The sequence below is a fragment of the Pseudophryne corroboree genome, chromosome 6 (genome assembly GCF_028390025.1).
Source record: "Pseudophryne corroboree isolate aPseCor3 chromosome 6, aPseCor3.hap2, whole genome shotgun sequence".
NCBI classification, from domain to species: Eukaryota; Metazoa; Chordata; class Amphibia; order Anura; family Myobatrachidae; genus Pseudophryne; species Pseudophryne corroboree.
The window spans coordinates 252,999,661-253,023,264 of NC_086449.1; the positions used below are offsets into that span (position 1 = coordinate 252,999,661).

General features: G+C 46.4%; 1 protein-coding gene across 24 annotated transcripts in view; it reads left to right on the forward strand.

Annotated features, from left to right (window-relative positions):
• The window catches only part of PPIP5K1 (diphosphoinositol pentakisphosphate kinase 1), a 281,975-nt gene that overhangs the window by 250,170 nt on the left and 8,201 nt on the right, over window positions 1-23,604 (forward strand). For all 24 annotated transcript variants that reach the window (XM_063925882.1, XM_063925883.1, XM_063925886.1 and 21 more), the window contains 2 exons: window positions 6,152-6,289; window positions 6,802-6,915. In XM_063925882.1, the coding sequence (XP_063781952.1) occupies window positions 6,152-6,289; window positions 6,802-6,915 (252 nt within the window). The remainder of the gene's footprint in view (window positions 1-6,151; window positions 6,290-6,801; window positions 6,916-23,604) is intronic.

Consider the following 23,604-nt stretch of genomic DNA (forward strand, 5'->3'; position numbering starts at 1 on the left):
AGTACGTGATTGTTGCTATAAAGGAGGTGTTAGAAGTTACGGAGGCCCCTCCTTTACCACAGGAGAAGGCTTACTTTTGTAAAGAAAAGAAGAAAATTAATGTAACTTTTCCTCCATCTCATGAGCTGAACAGTCTCTTAGAGGTAGTCTGGACAAATCCTGAAAATAAATTTCAGATTCCCAAAAGAATTCAGGTAGCTTACCCTTTCCCTGCACAGGACAGGAAAAGGTGGGAGCCCCCCCCCCCCCCCCTCCGTATTAGACAGTGCCCTGTCACGGTTAACAAAAAAGGTGATTCTCCCTGTGCCTGGGACGGCTTCAATGAAGGAGCCGGGCAGACCGCAAGTTGGAGAATATGTTGAAATCTATTTATGTGGCCAATGGGGCACTACTCAGGCATACCATTGCCTGTGCGTGGGTGAATAGTGCTATTGAAAAGTGGTCAGAAAACTTGTCATCAGACATTGACACAATAGATAGAGACGAGAAACTCCTAACGTTAGGTCATAGCAAAGACGCTGCTGCATACATGCTAGAAGCCATGAAAGATATTGGTCTCTTGGGATCAAGAGCCGCTACCATGGCAGTCTCAGCACGAAGGGCGTTGTGGATTCGCCAATGGAATGCTGACGCAGATTCCAAAAGGAATATGGAGGCTCTCCCGTATAAAGGTGAGGCCTTCTTTGGAGATGGGCTGGATGCTTTAGTTTCTGCGTCTACCGCAGGTAAGTCGACATTCTTGCCTAATGCTCCTGCGCCGGCGAAAAAGACACATCACTCTCAGATGCTGTACAGGATTGTCATTACCAATTTCAGACGTTGCCATTTGGACTCTCCACGGCACCGAGGGTGTTCACCAAGGTGATGGCGGAGATGATGGTCCTCCTTCGACAGAAAGGAGTCAATATAATTCCTTACCTGGAAGATCTCCTGATAAAGGCGAGGTCCAGGGAAAGGTTGGTGCAGAACATTGCACTCTCCCTGACAGTACTTCAACAACAGGGTTGGATCATACATTTTCCAAAATCACAGTTTGAACCGACGACAAGATTGTCTTTTCTGGGGATGATACTGGACACAGAAGTACAGAGGGTATTTCTTCCAGTAGAAAAGGCTCTGGAAATCCAGAGAATGGTAAAACAAATTCTGAAACCAACAAGAGTGTTGATTCATCAATGCATTGGGAAAGATGATAGCGGCCTACGAGGCCATACAGTTTGGCCGATTCCATGGCAGAGTATTCCAGTGGGAGCTGTTGGACAAGTGGTCCGGATCTCACCTTCACATGCACCAGAGGATAATCCTGTCATCCAAAGCCAGAATTTTGCTCCTGTGGTGGCTACACAGTTCTCGCCTACTAGAGGGACGCAGGTTCGGGATTCAGGACTGGGTCCTAGTAACCACGGATGCAAGTCTCCGAGGCTGGGGAGCAGTCACACAGGGGGAAAGCTTCCAAGGAAGATGGTCAAGTCAAGAAACTTGTCTTCACATAAACGTTCTGGAGTTGAGGGCTATTTACAATGGCCTTCTACAAGCAGTGCATCTTCTTCAATATCAACCTGTACAGATCAAGTCGGACAATGTAACAGCAGTCGCGTACATAAACCGTCAGGGCGGAATGAAAAGCAGAGCGGCGATGGTAGAGGTGACAAAGATCCCCCTCTAGGCAGAAAAATATTCAAGAGCTCTGTCTGCAGTTTTCATTCTGGGAGTGGACAACTGGGAAGCAGACTTCCTCAGCAGGCACGATCTCCATCCAGGAGAATGGGGCCTCCACCAAGAAGTCTTCGCAGAGGTGACAGGTCTTTGGGGAGTTCCTCAAGTAGACATGATGGCATCTCGTCTCAACAAGAAGCTTCAGAGATATTGTTCCAGGTCGAGAGACCCTCAAGCAGTGCCGGTGGATGCACTAGTGACCCAGTGGGTGTTTCGGTCGGTATATGTCTTCCCTCCACTTCCACTCATTCCGAAAGTTCTCAAGATCATAAGAAGAACAGGGGTTTGAGCGATCCTCATTGTCCCAGACTGGCCAAGGAGGGCTTGGTATCCAGATCTTCAGGAGTTGCTCATAGAAGATCCTCTGCCTCTTCCTCTTCGCAAGGACCTGCTGCAGCAGGGGCCGTGCGTATATCAAGACTTACTGCGGCTACGTTTGACGGCATGACTGTTGAGCGCCGGTTAATAGCCCGAAAGGGTATTCCCAAAGAAGTCATTCCCACTCTGATTCAGGCCAGGAAAGGGGTAACGTCTAAACATTACCACCGTATTTGCAGAAAATATGTGTCTTGGTGTGAATCCAAGAAGGCTCCAACGGAAGAGTTTCAGTTAGGACGTTTTCTCTATTTTCTTCAGGCGGGTGTGGATGCGGGCCTACGATTGGGTTCAATCAAGGTCCAGATTTCGGCCTCGTCCGTTTTCTTTCAGAAACAATTGGCCTCCCTTCCAGAAGTTCAGACCTTCGTGAAAGGGGTTCTGCACATCCAACCTCCATTTGTGCCTCCTGTGGCACCATGGGACCTTAACGTTGTGTTGCAGTTCCTTCAATCGGATTGGTTTGTACCTCTCCAGGAGATAGAGTTGAAGTTTCTTACTTGGAAAGTGGTCATGCTGTTGGCCTTGGCATCCGCAAGAAGGGTGTCGGAGTTAGGGGCCTTGTCTCACAAGAGTCCGTACTTGATTTTCCATGAAGATAGGGCTGAGTTAAGAACTCGTCAGCAGTTTCTTCCAAAGGTGGTTTCTTCTTTCCATATAAACCAACCTATTGTGGTGCCAGTGGCTACTGACACCTTCGCTGCTTCAAAGTCTCTGGATGTGGTCAGGGCTTTGAGAATTTATGTCACAAGAACAGCTCGGATACGGAAAACAGAGGCTCTGTTTGTCCTGTATGTTCCCAACAAGATTGGGTGTCCAGCTTCTAAGCAGACCATTGCGCGCTGAATCAGAGGTACGATTCAGCACGCTCATTCCATGGCAGGATTGACGATACCAAATTCGGTGCATGCCCATTCTACTAGAAAGGTGGGCTCATCCTGGGCGACTGCCCGGGTGGTCTCGACATTACAACTTTGCCGAGCAGCTACTTGGTCAGGGGCAAACACGTTTGCTTTTACAAGTTTGACACCTTGGCCGATGAGGGCCTCAAGTTTGGTCAGTCGGTGCTGCAGGGTCATCGGCACTCTCCCGCCCGTACTGGAGCTTTGGTATAACCCGATGGTACTGAAGTGGACCCCAGCATCCTCTAGGACGTATGAGAAAACAGGATTTTAATACCTACCGGTAAATCCTTTTCTCCTAGTCCGTAGAGGATGCTGGGCACCCAGCCCAGTGCGTTCTTTACCTGCAGTTTTTATTTTGTTAAAAAAAAATTCAGCACGGTTGCTGTAATGTTCATGCCTGTTGGCATGTGTTTTGTTGAATGCCATGTGTGCGGCATGGTTGAAGTGTGAGCTGGTATGAATTTCACCGTTAACTTAAAAGTAAATCCTTTCCTCGAAATGTCCGTCTCCCTGGGCACAGTTCCTAAACTGAGGTCTGGAGGAGGGGCATAGAGGGAGGAGCCAGTTCACACTCTAGAAAAGTCTTAAAGTGCCCATGGCTCCTGCGGAACAGTCTATACCCCATGGTACTGAAGTGGACCCCAGCATCCTCTACGGACTAGGAGAAAAGAATTTACCAGTAGGTATTAAAATCCTGTTTTTTTAATGCATTCCTTCCAGATGATAAGTTGGTAATATCAATTTCTTTATTTTGATTCAAAACTCCACTCAATAGTCAGATGCAAGAGTTTAGAATAATTCCACTGTGGGTTGTAAATGCATACACTGTGGATTTGTCCAGTGTTACAGACAGTGTCTAACATCTTGATTTGTGGGTAAAGAAATGTTTTTCTATTGAATTTATATCATCCCATTAATTTAATGCTGTTCAATTTTTCCTTCTCCCTCATAAAATGTATTGATTCTCATTTAAGTGTTATTCTTGACAGATGGGAGGGCATTGGGACATTAGAGCTGTGATGGAAACTTGCACACAAATACAACGTACTCTGGGGGTCATTCCGAGTTGATCGCTCGCTAGCTGTTTTTAGCAGCCGTGCAAACGCATAGTCGCTGCCCATTGGGGAGTGTATTTTCGCTTTGCAGGAGTGCGAACGCCTGTGCAGCAGAGTGCCTGCAAACACATTTTGTGCAAAACAAGACCAGCCCTGTAGTTACTTATCCTGTGCGATGATTGCTGCGACAAGTGACACGGTAATGACGTCAGATAACCGCCCAGCAAACGCCCGGCCACGCCTGCGTTTTTCCAAACACTCCCAGAAAACGACCAGTTGACACCCAGAAACGCCTTGTTCCTTTCAATCTCCTTGCATACGGCTGTGCGATTGGAATAGTCGCTACAACCAGTGCAAATCCACAAAGGACTTTGTACCCGTACGACGCGCGTGTGCATTGCGGTGCATACGCATGCGCAGATTAGCCGTTTTTTTCAATGATCGCTACGCAGCGAATAACGGCTGCTAGCTATCAACTCGGAATGACCCCCTCTATCTGTCAGACTTGTTACCTGTAATGTATACAGCCACACATCACATGGTTGTGACGGAACCTTGCACTTAATTGAATCTCCCTCCTGTATTTCAACTTTTGCAACTTTGTTTTTTTTTTTTTTTTTTTTGGGGGGGGGTTGTTGGCATTGGTTAATCTATATGAGGTAATATACAATACACTTCTGCTCTGAAATAAGTCTAGATTGCCAAAAAAGAATTTACACTTTTACTAGTGATGAAGCTCTGTTACCAGCTCTCTGTGGTAGTATAAAAATCTGGTCCCTACTGGTATGTAAATTCATTCTATGAACTCCTGCTATACTATGAACATTGCCAAATATGCTTTACCCCTTGAACGGCGTTAATACTTTGTCCCCTGCAAAACAAGACCTCCTTTTTGGTATTTGTGCAGCATGGCGGCTCTGCAGTGTTCTGCTTGTACCTCCCTTTCCAAAATGCCCCTCTCGCCACATCACGCTGCTTATTTAAATTTTAGACAACAGCGTAAAAATAAGTATATGACATCAGAAAGTGGCGTATTATATTACACAGCAGTGCATATTACAGTATCACAAATCGATGTATTATATTACAAAGCGTGAAGCAATAGCTTCCAGGAATCATCTTTGCTATATATCTGGTTTGTAAAATAAGTGCAGTGCAAAATTAGGTTTTTGGTAAATGAGGGTTGACGTTGAAAGTCCAGTGTGTTGACGTTCAAGGCAAGTGGTTCTATGTTATACGTACATAAGACTGTATGGGACTTGCTGAAAGAGAAAATAGTGCTCAGATGACAGGATAGTGTGCTCTGAACGATAAGGATGGATTATTATTGTTAAATACAGCATTTTCTGGAAATGATACAGTTTGAGATTTGTTTTCTGCCTTGTACCTTATTTCAAATAGAAATCAAATAGCAAATGGATCGGCTTATTTCAGTGGTCACGTTAGTAAGCCTGCACTGTGCTTGGCTCTGATAGGCTGAAAACATCATACCTGTTTCAGCTTTGTTTAGTGAATGTTGATGTTCCTGTTGGGTGAAATGATGAACTAATGGGGTGAGTGCCAATGATTTGCCTAAAATTAGCTGCAGCTACACATCTGCAGGAGGGAAATGCAATTATATAAATTGAATTTATTTCCATCTAATACTGTATAATGTTAAGTGTAAGACTTGCAACCTCAGGCTACATATTGGTTAGGAAGGAACACCTGTGGAATTGACCAACTAATAATAGAATCTAGGGAGTTTCATAAGCCATCCTGAAAGTTGTGTTTTTAGGGTTTATGTAACATTTTCAGGATTACAGATTAGTCTGGATGAACAGGTTTGGCAAGGAACTTGTTAGATGAGGAGGAGAAAATATAGTTGTATTGATCAACATTAAAAATCAACTGTGTTAGAACAATACAAAGTATTATTTTTCTGCTCAGTTTGGTAATGGTAGCACCATGACTATTGCAGTGCAGTGTCTTATTAATATGAGGTAGTTATTGTATAAATTCTAAGCTCTGATGCCCTGCTGTGCGGGTCCTATGGATGTGTCATTTCTAAGCAGGTCTTTGTTAACATGTTTTAGTGTCTCTCTTTCTGATCTTCGACAGGTTTTGAGGGGTGTTCTATGGTTCCCACAATCTACCCACTGGAGACTCTTCACAACTCTCTGTCACTGAGACAAGTCAACGAGTTTTTGACCGCCGTGTGTAAACAGTTTGCTGAGACCCATTCAAGTGGATCTGCAGGTACAGTATAGCACGTTTCTGTGGAAAGACACTGGATTGCAGTGGTCAGGGTTTTGCCATTCTGTGATATCTAAGAAGCGCTTGTAGAAAAGATATAAATTATATGTATTTGTTTTACAGAAATAGGTCCAGGCCCATTATCCATGGATCCTAATTCTGCCATCATGCCAATTGATTGCTCATCTTGATTCCTGTGCTGGTTCACACAAATGGTTTTGTTGCCTACACAGCATTGTTTGCCTTTGTGCTCCGTTGTAAGCGTAGACCAATGATCATTACTTATTTGTGGATGCAGATGGCCATTAATGGCTCGACTGCCGATTGTGGTTTATTTGCTGCACCAACCAAAGCAGTTCACATGTTAGGATAGGTGTAAGTTGGCCTAACACCTGATCCACCTGTTACAAGAGGAGGCACAGGTATTCAGGGGCAACAAAACCTTTTCTGTGAATATTTCTGTTGATCGTAAATTCCTGTAATGAAGATTGATCTATCAATTGTTGTTGTATCAGCTGGATGCGATTCCATGATGGCCCGCCATGCGCCTGGCGATGCTTATCTGCCTCACAGAATTCTCTCCTCTTCGTCTCTTCCTCTGCGGCAGCGCTCAGAGCGGCCTCCCTGGTGTAAGTGCTTTATGCTTTCTTTCTTTTTTGCTGCTAAAGTGTGGATGTTTGCTGTTTCACTACATTAATTTATTATTTCACATTTGCTTATTAATTTTACTTATTCCAAATCGCTCATAATTTGCTTAGAATAGATTAACCACTTACCCATAAAATTATCTTTTTAGCAGGGCAATTACATTTTCTCACCTCTCACTAAGGAAAGCAGTGTTCCCTGTCCACAGTTTTTTATTGATGCCGCAACAGTACTTTTTTCATCAACATACTATGCGGGATATTCAATTTGGTCCGAAGAGACATCGGGAGTAAAAACCCCCGATGTTTCTTCGGGTGCTGCGGTCGGGCTATTTAATTTGCTCGGCCGGTAATAAGTCCTCTTACACCCGAAAACACACAGGTTCAGTGAAACCTGTGTGTTTTCGGGTGAAACAGCCCCGTTTTCGGTTGAAAACGGGGCTGTTATCGGGCATTTTGCTTCGCCTGCCGGAGGCAGGTGAAGCAAAACCACGGATAAGCCGCGGCACGCGCCGGCTTATCGGGGCCAATTAAATAGCCCCCACCGGCCGATACTTATCACCCGGCACCCCGGGCCAAATTGAATATCCCCCTATGTGATTTGATGGTCTGTAAACTTCCTCAGTTCACACTACAATAACCTGATCGTACTTGGAGAGGGGGCTATTACTAGGCTTACCAAACTATCTCTTTAGACTGGGACACTCATGAATTACACAGGTTTCTATGGCTGATTAAGACCAGGTGAAATGCAGGTTTACAGTCAGCCAGCCACAGAACCTGTGTAATTCATGATTGTCCCAGTTTAAAGGGATAGTATGGTCAGCCTAGCTATAACTGCTTTTCATATGCAGTTTTCTAACATCTCAAATGTGTACTGTGATCACATTTGCTTGTGATTTTTAGGTGTACTGCCCATGGCTTTTCTAGAGGATTACTAAAATGATTGTTGGCCGGACTTGCGACACCACATAAATTGAAAGTGAATTACATTAGGTTTTACATTTACAGTATCACCAAGGCTGACTAAATCATCCTAGAATACCTCAACCACTTGACTGATGAGCAAGGTGTTACTGAAACAAGCGTGATACTGTAGCGTCTAGCTTTGCTGCACCTCTGTTTATGTGACAGCACTATGAAACTCTTAACACAAGGATCATTCATTATTAGGCAGCTGTGGTTTGCAGTAAAATGTCATTTAAGAAGTCTTATCCAGACATCTTAATGCAGTGGTTCTCTCAATGAGTACCATGGCAACGTGGGGCACTTGCAGGGGTGGCATGGGTTGGCGAGCTGGGACATATTAAGTATGGACAATGTGACAGGCAAAACCTGTGCCCGCTCTCTCTCTCTCATATACACTGCTCAAAAAAATAAAGGGAACACTAAAATAACACATCCTAGATCTGAATGAATGAAATATTCTTATTAAATACTTTGTTCTTTACATAGTTCAATGTGCTGACAACAAAATCACACACAAATTATCAATGGAAATCAAATTTATTAACCCATGGAGGTCTGGATTTGGAGTCGCCCTCAATATTAAAGTGGAAAAACACACTACAGGCTGATCCAACTTTGATGTAATGTCCTTAAAACAAGTCAGAACGAGGCTCGGTAGTGTGTGTGGCCTCCACGTGCCTGCATGACCTCCCTACAACCCACACAAGTGGCTCAGGAAGTGCAGCTCATCCAGGATGGCACATCAATGCGAGCTGTGGCAAGAAGATTTGCTGTGTCTGTCAGCGTAGTGTCCAGAGCATGGAGGCGCTACCAGGAGACAGGCCAGTACATCAGGAGATGTGGAGGAGGCCGTAGGAGGGCAACAACCCAGCAGCAGGACCGCTACCTCCGCCTTTGTGCAAGGAGGAACAGAAGGAACACTGCCAGAGCCCTGCAAAATGACCTCCAGCAAGCCACAAATGTGCATGTGTCTACTCAAACGATCAGAAACAGACTCCATGAGGGTGGTATGAGGGCCCGACGTCCACAGGTGGCGGTTGTGCTTACAGCCCAACACTGTGCAGGACGTTTGGCATTTGCCAGAGAACACCAAGATTGGCAAATTCGCCACTGGTGCCCTGTGCTCTTCACAGATGAAACAGGTTCTCACTGAGCACATGTGACAGACGTGACAGAGTCTGGAGACACCAAGGAGAACGTTCTGCTGCCTGCAACATCCTCCAGCATGACCGGTTTGGCAGTGGGTCAGTAATAGTGTGGGGTGGCATTTCTTTGAGGGGCCGCACAGCCCTCCATGTGCTCGCCAGAGGTAGCCTGACTGCCAATAGGTACCGAGATGAGATCCTCAGACCCCTTGTGAGACCATATGCTGGTGCGGTTGGCCCTGGGTTCCTCCTAATGCAAGACAATGCTAGACCTCATGTGGCTGGAGTGTGTCAGCAGTTCCTGCAAGATGAAGGCATTGATGCTATGGACTGGCCCGCCCGTTCCCCAGACCTGAATCCAATTGAGCACATCTGGGACATCATGTCTCGCTACCTCCACCAATGTCGCATTGCACCACAGACTGTCCAGGAGTTGGCGGATGCTTTAGTCCAGGTCTGGGAGGAGATCCCTCAGGAGACCATCCGCCACCTCATCAGGAGCATGCCTAGGCATTGTAGGGAGGTCATACAGGCACGTGGAGGCCACACACACTACTGAGCCTCATTTTTACTTGTTTTAAGGACATTGCATCAAAGTTGGATCAGCCTGTAGTGTGTTTTTCCACTTTAATATTGAGGGTGACTCAAAATCCAGACCTCCATGGGTTAATAAATTTGATTTCCATTGATATTTTTTGTGTGATTTTGTTGTCAGCACATTGAACTATGTAAAGAACAAAGTATTTAATAAGAATATTTCATTCATTCAGATCTAGGATGTTATTTTAGTGTTCCCTTTATTTTTTTGAGCAGTGTGTGTGTGTGTATATATATATATATATATATATATATATATATATATATTGAAAAACACAGGCGGCACTCCCAGGCTTGTAAAAGTGAAAAAACTTTATAACAACGTTTCGGGGGGTCTGATGATGGGGTGAGACCCCCCAAAACGTTGTTATAAATTTTTTTCACTTTTACAAGCCTGGGAGTGCCGCCTGTGTTTTTCAATATCTATGGGAAATCTTCTCTTGGATGGCACACCAGCAAGTTTCTAGGAGGTTACACTGTCCTTAGAGTGCCGGATTTCTGTTTCTATATATATATATATATATATATATATACGGCAAATGGAAACATGCAGCGGCACTCAGAGACTGATCCCAGTAAATAAAGTGCAAAAGGTAACTTTAATCCATGAAAAACAAAGTGGGGTGACCAACGTTTCGGGGCGCTAACGCCCCTTTGTCAAGGTAATACAAATGTGCAAGACAAAAGCATACCTTTAAATAAGCAAAGAAGACCCGCGAACGGGACACGCCAGCGGAAAGCGGGTGAGAACGGAATCCGTTCAGTGCACTTCCGGGTGTGGTGACGTCAGCGCGCCCGTACGTCGCGGTCCGTCACTTCCTGGAAACCCAGAGCTTGCACGGTCGCCTTGGAGACCGGCGCTGAGTGGTAACCAGAGGGCGGATAGACATAGGTGTGGCTGACGAAACAAAGAAAAATGGTGCAATATAAACATGTATACAGTCAATAAACCGGATACATGTAAAATACTTAGGTAATAAAAACTGTGCGTAATTAAAAAGACACATGCTGTAGTATACATAAAATATAAAGCACCTAAAAGTTGTATAATAGACTTGGTAATTAGAGCAAGAAATATGTAGCTGGATGCATATTAAGAAAAAGAAAAGTAAAAAGACAACATCATTTTAACCATATAGCATTTCGCAAATTAGGTAGGCAATACTGGCAGGAGAAGATAATAGTTAAATATAGACAAATTAATATCTAGTTAATAATCTTACTATACATGGGTGATAATTAAACCTGCATACTAGCAAAATCTTAAATTTGAAACACACTCCAAGCGATCTTGTCATTAAGACCTTTAGGTCTAATAGTATCGAGTGAATAAATCCATCTAGCCTCAAGACGTAAAAGCTGGTCCCCACGGTCACCGCCGCGTATAGATTTGGGGATATGATCAATGATCTGTAAGTTCAGATCCTGAAGTGAATGGTGAGATTCAGCATAGTGTTTCGCGACTGGCTGATCAGAAGATTTTCCTGCAATTGCATACTAAATAGCAGATCTGTGCATGGCAAAACGTTCTCTGGCAGTGAGTACTGTCTTACCCACATATTGTAACTTGCAGGGGCAAGTGATTAAGTATACAATGTGGGTAGTAGTGCATGTAATGACATGCCTGATATTAAATGATTTGCCAGTAGAAGTAGATATAAAAGATGGCCCCGGTTGTATGTTGGCACACGTTTTGCACCCAAGGCACCTGTAGCATCCCGGAGGCTTGGTCAGGAAGTTGACTGCTCTCCAAAGCCTGTTATATCTGAATGTACAACATAATCTTTAATGCTTTTACTTTTCTTGTAGCATGTGAGGGGTCTTTTTTTCTTGAAAATAGGTAATTTCTTATCAGTGGATATTATTGGCCACATAGCTTTTAGGGCTCGAGGTACCACAGGGCTGGCAGTGGTATACTTGTTGACTAATGGTACCAATTGATCTTGTTTCTTAGGTTTTTGTTGTAACAACTCATGTCGCGAGATGGCCGCGACTTCTAATTTATGCTTAGAAAGTTCGCCTGCATCATAACCTCTGACTGCAAAGCGGTTCACGACGGTGGAAAGAGCATGGTCTAATCTGGATGGATCGCTAGTGATTCTTGCGGCCCTCATCAATTGGGACCTGGGAAGGCCTTTTTTCCGTGCCCTTGGGTGGTGGCTGTTGGCTCGCAGTAAAGTGTTCTTATCAGTCGGCTTGCAGAAAATATCCGTTCTGATACTCCCATTGATAATGGAAATCTGGACATCCAGATAATTAAGAGAATGTGGATTACTTTCCGCCGTGATTTTAATTGGTGAATCGCTGCTGTTAATTTTGTTGACAAGTTGTTTAAAGAGCAATTGGCCGCCCGTCCAGAGGATGAAAACGTCATCAATATAGCGTGAGTAGTGTAGAATATGACTGCAGGTAGCAGCGTCGGTGAAGAACATAGCCTGCTCCTCCTGCATCATGAACACATTAGCGAAAGAAGGGGAGACGTTGCTCCCCATAGCACACCCGCTAGTTTGGCAAAAATACTTCCCATCGAACAAAAAATAGTTCCTAGTCAGGGTAAGTTCTAACAATTTGAGAAATAGATCCAAGTTAACAGTAGTCAGATTTTCTTTGATAAGGAACTGTTTCATAGCCGCCAAGCCATGGGTATGAGGGATACAGGTAAATAAACTGCAGATGTCAATGGTGCAGATTAGGGTGCCTTTAGGTATGTTAGAAAGTAAAGACAAACGATTCAGAAAAGAAGTGGTGTCTTTCACAAAATTCGGCTGTTTCAAAATAAGCGGCTGAAGAATGCCGTCCAGAAAAACAGACACAGGTTGATATAATGATTGGTGGGCAGAGATTATGGGTCTGCCGGGGGGATGGGTTAAATTTTTGTGTACCTTGGGCACAGTAAACAAAATGGGTACCTTAGGATATTCCTGTTTAAGGGCCCGACATAGCTTCTCAGAAATATAGGAAGATGCACAGGCTTGATCCAAGATACTATCTACCTCTTGCTTGTACCTAGATGTAGGATCAGAAGACAGACTTTTGTAGACAGATGCATCACCGAGCTGCTTGTATATTTCCGACTTGTAGTCGGCCAGATTCATAATCACGATACCGCCCCCCTTATCGGCGGGGCGGATGACGATGTCTCGATGTGATCCAAGTTGGTTCAAGGCTTTAAACTCGAGCCTGGAAAGATTTTGGTGTGTTTCATGTGAAGCAGCCGTGTATTTAGTGACTGAGTCATCTAGGAGTCTGGTGAAAGTCTTGATTGACGCATTACTGGACTGGGGGTCAAACGAAGATCCGTGCCTGGAATTGATGAATGCCTGATGTGGATCGGTTGGTAAAACCTCCTGAAAGTATTCTTGTAACCTCAACTTGCGAGAAAAGTGGTGTAGCTCAGCTTGCCACGTGAGACCATCAAACTTACTGGTGGGTATAAAGGATAAACCATTATTAAGCACTTTAATTTCTGTTCCAGTAAGAATGCGGTCAGAGAGGTTGAAAATTAGACTTTCCTCCTTGTGGAGGTGTTTCTGTATCCTGCGGTTTTGTTGGCACCTGCGGGTGGGCGCCCTCTTGTTTTGGTGGTTTCTGCGACCACAGGAGAGGTCCCTAAAGGGACAACGGTAGAATCTGTAGGCCCATCAGAGTCAGCAACGTTGAATTCATTATCACTATTTGAAGTGGCATAATCTCGGTTGCGTGACTCCCCTCGTTTACGCCAGGAATATTTGGATCTCTGATTGTATGGGCGGTGGTTCCCCGGTTCACCCCCGGCCACCCACCGGTAAACTCTATTAGATTCATAGTCCTCCCGGACAGTAGCACACTTGTTACGTTTGAATCTAACCAACTCCTTGCGATAATTGTCACACTGGGTCTTCAAAGTTTAGGGTGAGTGCCAGCTCTTCCAAGATATATATATATATATATATATATATATATATATATATTTTTTTTTTTTTATTATTATTTTTTAGTTTTTCTGCAGCGGGGTACACTGGTATTCCACAGGGAATAACATTGCGGTGTAGAGTTGGATCTTGATCCAAGGCACCAACAGGCTAAAGCTTTAACTGTTCCCAGGATGCACTGCACCGCCTCCTCTATAGCCCCGCGTCCAGGCACTGGAGCTCAGTTTGTAAGTTGGTGCCTGCAGTGCACGTCACTAACAGGTAGGGCTGCGCTAGGCAGCCCTGAAAAGAGCTTTTTAGAAGACTTCAAGGGCCACAGCACTTTCTATGTCTTCATGACATGCTGTGCTGCGGCTCCATCACCTCCCTCAGCGGCGCTGCATACTCCCGCGGCCGGGTTCTCGGGTACTTGCAGCGGAGACGCACCGGTTTTCTGGCACACCACCGCTGCAGCTCTCCAGGATCACGTGGCTGCACTAAAGGGAGGAGGTAAGAGGGTCCCCCAGGTGGCACCTGCCGGTAAATCGTGATCCGGTTGCGGTCCCAGAAGAAGGACCGCGCCGCTGACGTGGACACTATATCCACCAGGGCAAGGAGCACAGGTTGGATTTACTAAAATCCATTTATAATAGGCTCCACAGTACCCGATGGTGAAGTACAGCAGAGGGAATAAGGCGCTGACCTGTAGCCCCTCCCCCAGCTCCGGGCGCCATCTACTGCTGGTGTTCCCGCCCTGGAGCTGCAGTTCTCTCTCCCTCACTCCCTGACAGAGATTTTGGCGCCATTACATAGCTGGGCTGACCGCCAGGACTGCTGGGCACTGTCTCCTCTGTAAATCCGCCTTTATTATCAGCGCTGTGTATTTACAGACACTTAAGTATTCTACATGTCATTTTAGACAGTGTTAGTTAAGAACAAGTGTACAGTTATCTGAATATTTAGTACAAGTATTCTGTGATATACATCCAGTGTGCATTGTTATATCTGTATACATACTAGGGAGGCCAATCCCGGGATCGGGATCGGCGGGATCCCGGGATTTGGGCCCAAAAATGCCGGGATTTGAATCCCGGGATTGGAGCATCCAATCCCGGGATTCACGGGATTATTCTGCGCATGCGCGGCGGCAGGAGGGTTGGTGTGTAAGTAATAATACTTACTCATTTAGGCGGGCAGCAGCCATGAACAAGTAGAACGCGCGCAGCACTTCAAATGTAGCGCCGGCCGCCAGCCAATCAGAGCTGGCGGACCGGCAGCCAATCAGGAGCGACTGCTGCGGCCGCTTCCCTGATTGGCTGCCGGTCCGCCAGCTCTGGTTGGCTGGCGGCCGGCGCTTCATTTGAAATGCCGCCGCGTTCAGTGTTTTAATGGTTGCCGCCCGTCTAATAGTAAGTACTATTACTTACACCCACCCTATCTCCCTCCGTGCTGCCTTCCTCCCTCCCTGCCGCGACCTACACCCTCTGTCCTGACTGAGTCCCGCACCGCTACCTACTACACCCTCCCTACCTCCCGCACCGCTACCTACACCCTCCCTACCTCCCGCACCGCTACCTACACACTCCCTACCTCCCGCTACCTACACACTCCCTCCAGCCCTGCTCCCTACAATTTTCTCTAATCCCTACTGTAATCCCGGAATCCCGGGATTGACCGTTTTTCAATCCCGAATCCCGGGATTGAAAAAACGGCCCGGGATTGGCCTCCCTAATACATACATATCTATATGTCATGTACTAGTCCAGTGCAGTTTTATTGTTAATATGTAATAATTCCTGCATTGTACCTGTGACTGAGTGTGCCTGTAGCTGTGTGGATTCCATTCTTGTGTATCATACGTTTTGCTATCACTATATTCTGTACCCTGGAGGCTAGGTGTGTCAGGGTCTCATATAATATATAGTGGTATACTGTTTTGTATTTCTCACTGTGTTTTTCAGTAACCCCGCACCGCTTAAATCCTCTGTGCTCTGTGTTTACTGTCACATAACAGGGGATTATTTGCTGGTTTTGCTATTTGTCTGGCTATATTGTGCTGTTACGCCCTAAGGCTACATCCCATACAATGTCTGCTACACAGGGCTGGACATCCGCGGACGCTCCTGCATCATGCACTGCTGTCGCCACGGATTCACCAGTGGGGGAAGTGTTAGCGGCTGGTTCAGGCGCTTGGTGTCATACATCTCTCAGTCCACCTGTCAGGACACACCTTGGGCAGCGTTTTAAAATAGGCTGACTACGCTTGTAACATGTCTTACGCCTCCTATGGGACCTCCTCTGCCATTACAGCTACATCTTGTCCCTGTAGTTAATCCGCCATGGGCGGATACTCTGTCTACCCAGCTACAGCAATTAAATTAGTCTTTGGTTAGAAAAAAGTCCACCCCATGCCCCTCTGGGGCCAAGGGGTCATCTAAGCGGGCCATTTCTTCCTCACAATCCACTAATATTTCGGATAATTCTTCCGATGAGGATGGGGAATATACTGATCCGTTAGACACTGACACAGTTGCTTATTATGTGGAATCTACAACCCAGGTTGATGTTCCTGACCTTGTGGAGGCTAGCAAGCTGATTTTCCAAATTGATGATGACATTGAGCCCCCTGTTACGTCTAAGAAACCTGATAAGTTCAAACGTCGGAAGGTTGCTAGTTTTACCACATTCTGACCTTTTAATTGACATACGTTAGGAATCCTGGTCATCTCCAGGAAAGAAGTTTTCCCTGTCTAAAAAGATACTAGCTCGTTATCCTATCCCTGCGGAGTTGAGTAACAAGTGGGAAACTCCACCGCCGGTGGACTCTCATGTCGCCCGTCTTGTGGTGTCATCTACTCTGCCTGTCACCACTGTCACCATACTGAAGGAACCGACAGATAAGCGTGTGGAGGGATGCCTGAAGTCTATTTACACTCTTACCGGTGCTGTACCTAGACCCACTATGGCTGCCTCTTGGCTGCAAAAGGAATTGAAGCATGGGTTCAGGCAATTGAGGATGAGCTGGCTCAGGATTTTTCTGACACTGCCAGACAATATCTGTCGTATATTACCACAGCCTCTCACTATATTCAGGAGGCGGCAGGGGTCATAGCGGCCAAGGTATCTACTATGTCTATCCTGGCTCGCCGGATTCTGTGGTTGAGGTCCTGGAAAGTGGACCTGGACTCTAAAAAGACCTTGGAGGTGCTACCTTTCAAGGGAGACATACTATTTGGGTAGGATCTGAACAAGATTGTGACTGACTTGGCGACTGCCAAGACTGCGTTTCTCCCTAGTACTAATCCTTCTGCTCCGAAGGCTAAGAGTACAACTTTTCGTTCCTTTCGACCTCCAGGTAAAGCAAAAAGTCAGGCGTATCCGAGACAGGCTCGTACTTCTAAAACCACTAAGCCCAAATCTAAACAATCCTGGGCCGCCCGCCCGTCATCCTGCTTCCAAACAAGACAAGCCTGCTGCATGATGGGCCGGGCCTCCCCCTAGGGGACCCCAGGTTGGGATGCCGACTTCTGCAGTTAGCCCAGACCTGGTTAAAGACCACTTCAGACGCCTGGGTGCGGGAAGTTGTCTCTCACGGGTATGCAATCTCTTTCAAGAGACGTCCCCCTCGCCAGTTCTGTTCAACGGTTATCCTTTTGGATCCATTGAAAGCGCAAGCTCTACACCTGGTTGTACAATCCCTCCTGGAAACAGGAGTGGTAGTGCCAGTACCTCTGTCCTAGAGAGGCAGGGGTTACTATTCGACCCTGTTTCTAGTTCCGAAACCAAATGGGTCTTTCTGGCCTATCCTCAACCTCAAATCATTGAACAAGTTTGTGAGAGTGTCCAAGTTCCGTATGGAAACCCTGCGCTCTATTGTGCTGGCCATGGAACTCGAGGACTATATGGTATCCCTGGACATATAGTATGCTTACCTGCACATACCTATTGCCATTTCACATCCGCAATATCTGCGGTTTGCTATTGGCAATTCCAGGCTCTGCCATTTGGACTGGCCACGGCGCCTCAGATTTTCACCAAGGTCATGACCCTAATGACGTCTTTCCTCCGGTGTCAGGGAATCAGGATCCTGCCGTATCTGGACGACTTGCTGATTCTGGCAAACTCCCAAAAGGTCCTCCTCAGTCAACTGGAGATGTCTGTCCAATTCCTACAAGCCCACAGGTAGCTCATCAATTGGAAGAAGTCCTCGCTGGTCCCTGCTCGGAGCATGGTGCACCTGGGGGCGCTGCTGGACACACACAGACGGTCCTGAAACTTCAGGACAAGATCAGATACTTCCTCTCTCAACCGAGCGTGTCGATACACTCGGCGATGCAAGTACTAGGCCTCAAGGTGTCTGCTTTCGACATGGTAGAGTATGCTCCATTTCATTCCCGCCCTCTGCAGAGGTTAATCCTTTCCAAGTGGGACGGCCTGCTTCATCGGATCAGGTCTCAAATGATCTCCTTGACTCCGGAGGTTCGTCTGTCACTGAGCTGGTGACTACAGGACCAACAGTTGAGCATCGGCCGTCCCTTCTGGATCTCCAACTGGGTCCTACTGACAATGGACGCCAGTCTGTGAGGTTGGGGCGCGGTGTTGGAGCAACACTCTCTCCAGGGTCGGTGGACCAGGGAGGAATCTGTCCTCCCGATAAACATTCTGGAATTTCGGGCAATGTTCAATGCGTTGACACTGGCCCTGTCGCTGGTACAGAACAAGCCTGTTCAAGAACAATCAGACAACGCCACCATGGTGGCGTACATAAATCATCAAGGCAGCACTCGAATCCGCATGGCAATGATGGAGGTGTAAAAAAATTCTCCAATGGGCAGAACACCATCTGCCAGTCATATTTGTTCATTCCGGGAGTCCTCAACTGGGAAGCTTGCTTCCTCAGTCGTCAGGACGTGCTTGTCGGAGAGTGGAGTCTTCATCCAGAAGTCTTTCATCTCCTAGTGGACAAGTGGGGCCTACCAGATGTAGACCTGAGGGTGTCTCAACACAATCACAAGGTTCCGGTCTTCGGAGCCAAGGACAAGGGATCCTCATGCAGCATTCGTGGATGCACTGGCAATTCCATGGAACTTTCGGGCTACCATACGTGTTCCCTCCAGTTTCACTCCTGCCCAGGGTAATACAGAAGTTCAAGCAAGAAGGAGGAATACTACTTCTAGTCGCTCCAGCGTGACCCAGACGGCATTGGTTCTCAGACCTGCAGGGTCTCTCGATAGAGCGTCCTCTTTTACTTCCTCAACGCCCAGACCTCCGCGTTCAGGGCCCCTGTGTCTGATCTGGCCAGACTGGCTTTGACGGCGTGGCTCTTGAAGCATCACTCCTGAGAGCAAAAGGATTCTCTGAGGTGGTCATTCAAACTATGTTGAAAGCCCGTAAACCAGCTTTGGCTCGGATTTATTACAGGGTCTGGAATTCTTACTTCACCTGGTGTGCTGCTAAGAATTATTATCCATATACTTTCAAAACTTCCAGACTTTTGGCTTTTCTACAACAAGGCCTAGACTTGGGCCTTCGTCTGGCCTCCCTCAAGGTCCATATATCTGCCTTGTCGGTGTGTTTTCAGAGAAAAATTGCATCTCTTCCTGACGTTCACACTTTCACTCAGGGGGGTAAATTTACTAAGACGGGAGTTCTATTTAAGATGGGATGTTGCCCATAGCAACCAATCAGAATCTACTTCTCATTTATCTAGCACCTTTTAGAAGATAATACCTGGAATCTGATTGGTTGCTATAGGCAACATCCCATCTTAAATAGAACTCCCATCTTAGTAAATTTACCCCAGGGTGTTCTACGGATTCAGCCTCCATATGTCCCTCCTGTGGCTCCGTGGGATCAGTCTGTTGGTCTGAATGCCCTACAAGAGTCTCCATTTGAGCCTCTTGAGTCTGTGGACCTTAACGCCTTACACTTAAGGTCGTGTTTCTGTTGGCTATTGCCTCTGCTAGGAGGGTGTCGGACTTAGGCACTTTATCTTGTCGTCCACCCTTTCTGATTTTTCACTGTGACCGGGCAGTTCTTCGAACTCGCCCAGGTGATTTGCCTAAGGTGGTTTAATCTTTTCACCTTAACCAGGAGATTGTGGTTCCGGCCTTCATCTCTTCTGGTTTGTCCTCCAAGGAAAGATCTTTGGATGTGGTACGGGCTCTCTGTATTTATGTGGAAAGGACTGCCTCTATCAGGAGGTCAGATTCCCCTCTTGTACTTTTTTGTTTTCACAAACCTGGCTGGCCTGCGAATAAGCAAACCTTGGCCAGATGGATTAGAATGGTGATTACACAAGCCTATGCGGAGGCTGGACCCCCAGCTCCTGCTGCTATCAAAGCCCATTCTACTCGGTCTGTTGGACCTTCTTGGGCGGCCCACTGTGGCACATCCGCAGAACAATTGTGCAAGGCGGCTACGTGGTCCTCAGTGAACACGTTCATCAGGTTCTGTGCCTTTGATACTTCCGCCTCCCAGGATGCTTCCTTTGGACGCCGGGTTCTTGTGCCCGCTACAGTACGTCCCCTCCCATGAGGAACTGCTTTAGGACATCCCGGATGTTATTCCCTGTGGAATACCAGTGTACCCCGCTGCAGAAAAGGAGATTTATGGTAGACTTACCATGGTTAAATCTTTTTCTGCGAGGTACACTGGATTCCACAGGGCGCCCACCCTGACGCACATAGCTTCTTTGGGTTTTTATGGCATTAGCCGCTAATACTAACATCTACCGTCTCTCTTACCTGCTACTGCATTGGACTGGTTAACAAAACTGAGCTCCAGTGCCTGGAGGCGGGGCTATAGAGGAGGCAGTGCAGTGCATCCTGGGAACAGTCAAAAGCTTTTAGCCTGTTGGTGTCTCAGATCAAGATCCAACTCTACACCCCGATGTTATTCCCTGTGGAATCCAGTGTACCTCGCAATACTGATCATGAGTGATGCTGGCAATATAGTTTTCTTCAAAGAATTTGAAGAAATCCTGCCATAAAAGACTGAATGTAAACTAGTAAATAGTGTGTAGACACAAAGGAACCTACTAACCGTTTATACACTTGCTTTTTGGTCTAGCTTTTAGTAACTTTACATTTTTGTGCCCAATCTACAGGGTCTCTCAATGTCCTGCTCCCAGTGAAATTCATTCCTCTCTTTAGGAGAGAGGTAATTTTAATAAATACTGTAGGCCAGTGGTTCCCAAACTTTATTGAATCGCAGCACCCTACAATAACAATTTTTTTTTCACAGCAACCCTAGACCAAAAGTTTTTTTTATTGAGAAATTTAGAAAGAAATATTAAATTAAGTATATTGTGTTTATATGTCATTCTTGTTGTACACTCACATATGTTATGATTGGCAGCCACCAGCACTGGTTTTGCCTATTATATTGATCATAAATTATTTGAATTGGTCCTGGACCAACAATCCAAGGCACCCCAGGGAGCCACGGCGCACAGTCTGAGAACCACTTCTGTAGGTAGTAAACAGTAGAAAATCTAGAGAAGGGATGTACATGGTCATATTGCATCCAAAGTGGGTGGTCAGCAGGGAACTTGAGGCTTTAATTCTTCTAGTGTAAAAATGTAAAATCTGCAGATATTGGTAAAAAGGGCCAGATGGGAGGGTGAAATGATTACAGAGCTCAGTTTAACTCTGTGAAGAGGTTCAGAGGTGCGATGCCAGGTGAACAGTTCAGCCCAGTTTTCAAATGTATTGGGATCTATGAACGGAAGTAAAGCTGAATCCTTTTATAAAGGAGACCTTCTATTAGGGTAATCTATGAACTTGTACACTTGGGTACAGAAGCTTTAATTTTACAGTGAAAATCTTAGAGTAGAAGGTAAATAGGGACCAGTCATTCAAGTCTTGCCAAAATAACACTGACTTGCAGTTTGCCAACACTGTGTAATTTTCCATCTAACATCAGCAAATATTTGAATTACTGTTAACCTGTAGATACTACCGACAGTTTAAAATTGAATTTTATTTCTCCAAACTTCACTGCTCTCTTATTCAGCCACCACTCCTCCTCCTACTCTCATTTTGCTACCACTATTTACCCCAGCCACACTATGGCCAGGCTGGCAACATCCCCCATTAATCCTTGTCTTCCTATTCCTTTTTTCTGTCCCCTGTTACCACCTCTATCCCTCTCTCCCAGTCTCCTACATCTCATGCTCTCTCCTCTCCTCTGTCTGCCTCCCTTCCCCTCCTCTTCTGTTTCCCCACTGCAATTCACTTCTGCCCCTTCACACCATTTATACCCCACCACTCAACCCTGCTCTCCCCCTCCTTTGCCTGTCACCTCACCTCTCCTCCACCAGTATCGTACTACACTCCCTCCCTGCCACACTCCTGCAGTCTCCCTTCCTAGCCAAGGCCCCAGCACCATCATTACACCCTCTTTATCCCTTCCTTCCACATCAATCTTACCTCAACGCTACAGCAACCCTGATAATCTCATTCACATCTCTCCCACAAACTTCTACCCCCTATCCTGTGCCCTCTGGAATGCCAGATCTGTTTGCAACAAACTGGCCCCCACTCACGACCTTTTCATATCCAACTCCCTGCACCTCCTGGCCATTACTGAAACCTGGATTACTCCCTATGACACCGCTTCTCCTGCTTCTCTCTCTGCTGGGGGCCTCACATTCTCACACACACCCCGACCTGGGGGTCGTCATGGGGGTAGTGTTGGGATCCTTTTACCCTCAAGCTACACATACCAACTTATACCTCCAGAACCATCTCTTACATTCTTTACATTTGAGGTCCATGCAATACGCCTCTACCAACCTACTAATCTTCGAGTTGCTGTCATTTACCGTCCACCTGGCATTTCCTCCAAATTCCTCGACAACTTTGCTTCCTGGCTACCTCACTTCCTCTCTTCTGACATTTCCTCCATTATCCTAGGGGATTTCAACATCCCTATCGATAACCCCACAAAACCACCTGCCTCTAAACTCCTTAACCTCACCTCTTCACTTGGTCTCTACCAGTGGACCACCTCACCCTCCCATGTGGACGGGAGCTCACTGGATCTGGTTTTCACTCACTGCTGTGATATTTCTGATTTCTCCAATTCCCCTTTTCCCCTCTCTGACCACCACTTGCTCTCATTCAACTTATCTATCTCTGCTCCCCCATCTCTCCCTCCTAAGGCTACCATCACTAAGCGTAACATTGAGGCTATTGACACCTCATCCCTATCCTCCCTGTTTGACTCACTTCTCTCTCCTCTTCTCTCTCTCACATGCCCTGAACAAGCCACATCTCTATACAATGCATCTCTTACTTCAGCCCTTGACTCTGTTGCTCCGCCAACCACTATTCACCCTCGCAGATCAACACCTCAACCCTGGCACACCAAATGCACCAGATATCTACAAAAATGCTTGCGTACTGCTGAGCGACAGTGGAGGAAATCACGCTCTCATGCAGACTTCCTCCATTACAAATTCATGCTCTCATCCTTCAGTGCTGCCCTTTCCCTCGCTAAACAATCATACTTCAAAATCCTCATCTCTACCTACTCTTCCAACCCCCGGCGCCTCTTTGCCACTGTTAACTCCCTCCTCTGCCCACCACCACCTCCTCTCCCCTCCTCATTGTCTGCTCTTGACTTTGCCACTTATTTCACATCCAAGATTGACTCCATACGTCAGGATATCACATCCCACCAGTCAAGCAACCAGCCACCACCCATCCTTTACCACCCATCCTTTGCCACCCCTCCCCTACCCTCTTACCAACTCTGACATCTTTCTCCCATGTATCTGGCGAGGAAGTCATGGCCCTCATACACTCCCCCCCCCCCCCCCACAACCTCCCCACTCGACCCTATCCCCTCCCACCTCCTCCGCTACCTCTCTCCTTCTGCCTGTTCCCATCTTGCCCACCTTCTCAATCTCTCCCTCTCATCAGGCACTGTCCCCTCTGCCTTCAAGCATGCTCTTGTCTCCCCTATTCTTAAAAAACTTACCCTTGATCCTAACACTCTCTCCAACTATCGACCCATCTCTCTCCTCCCCTTTGCCTCCAAACTTCTTGAGCGTATTGTCTATAATC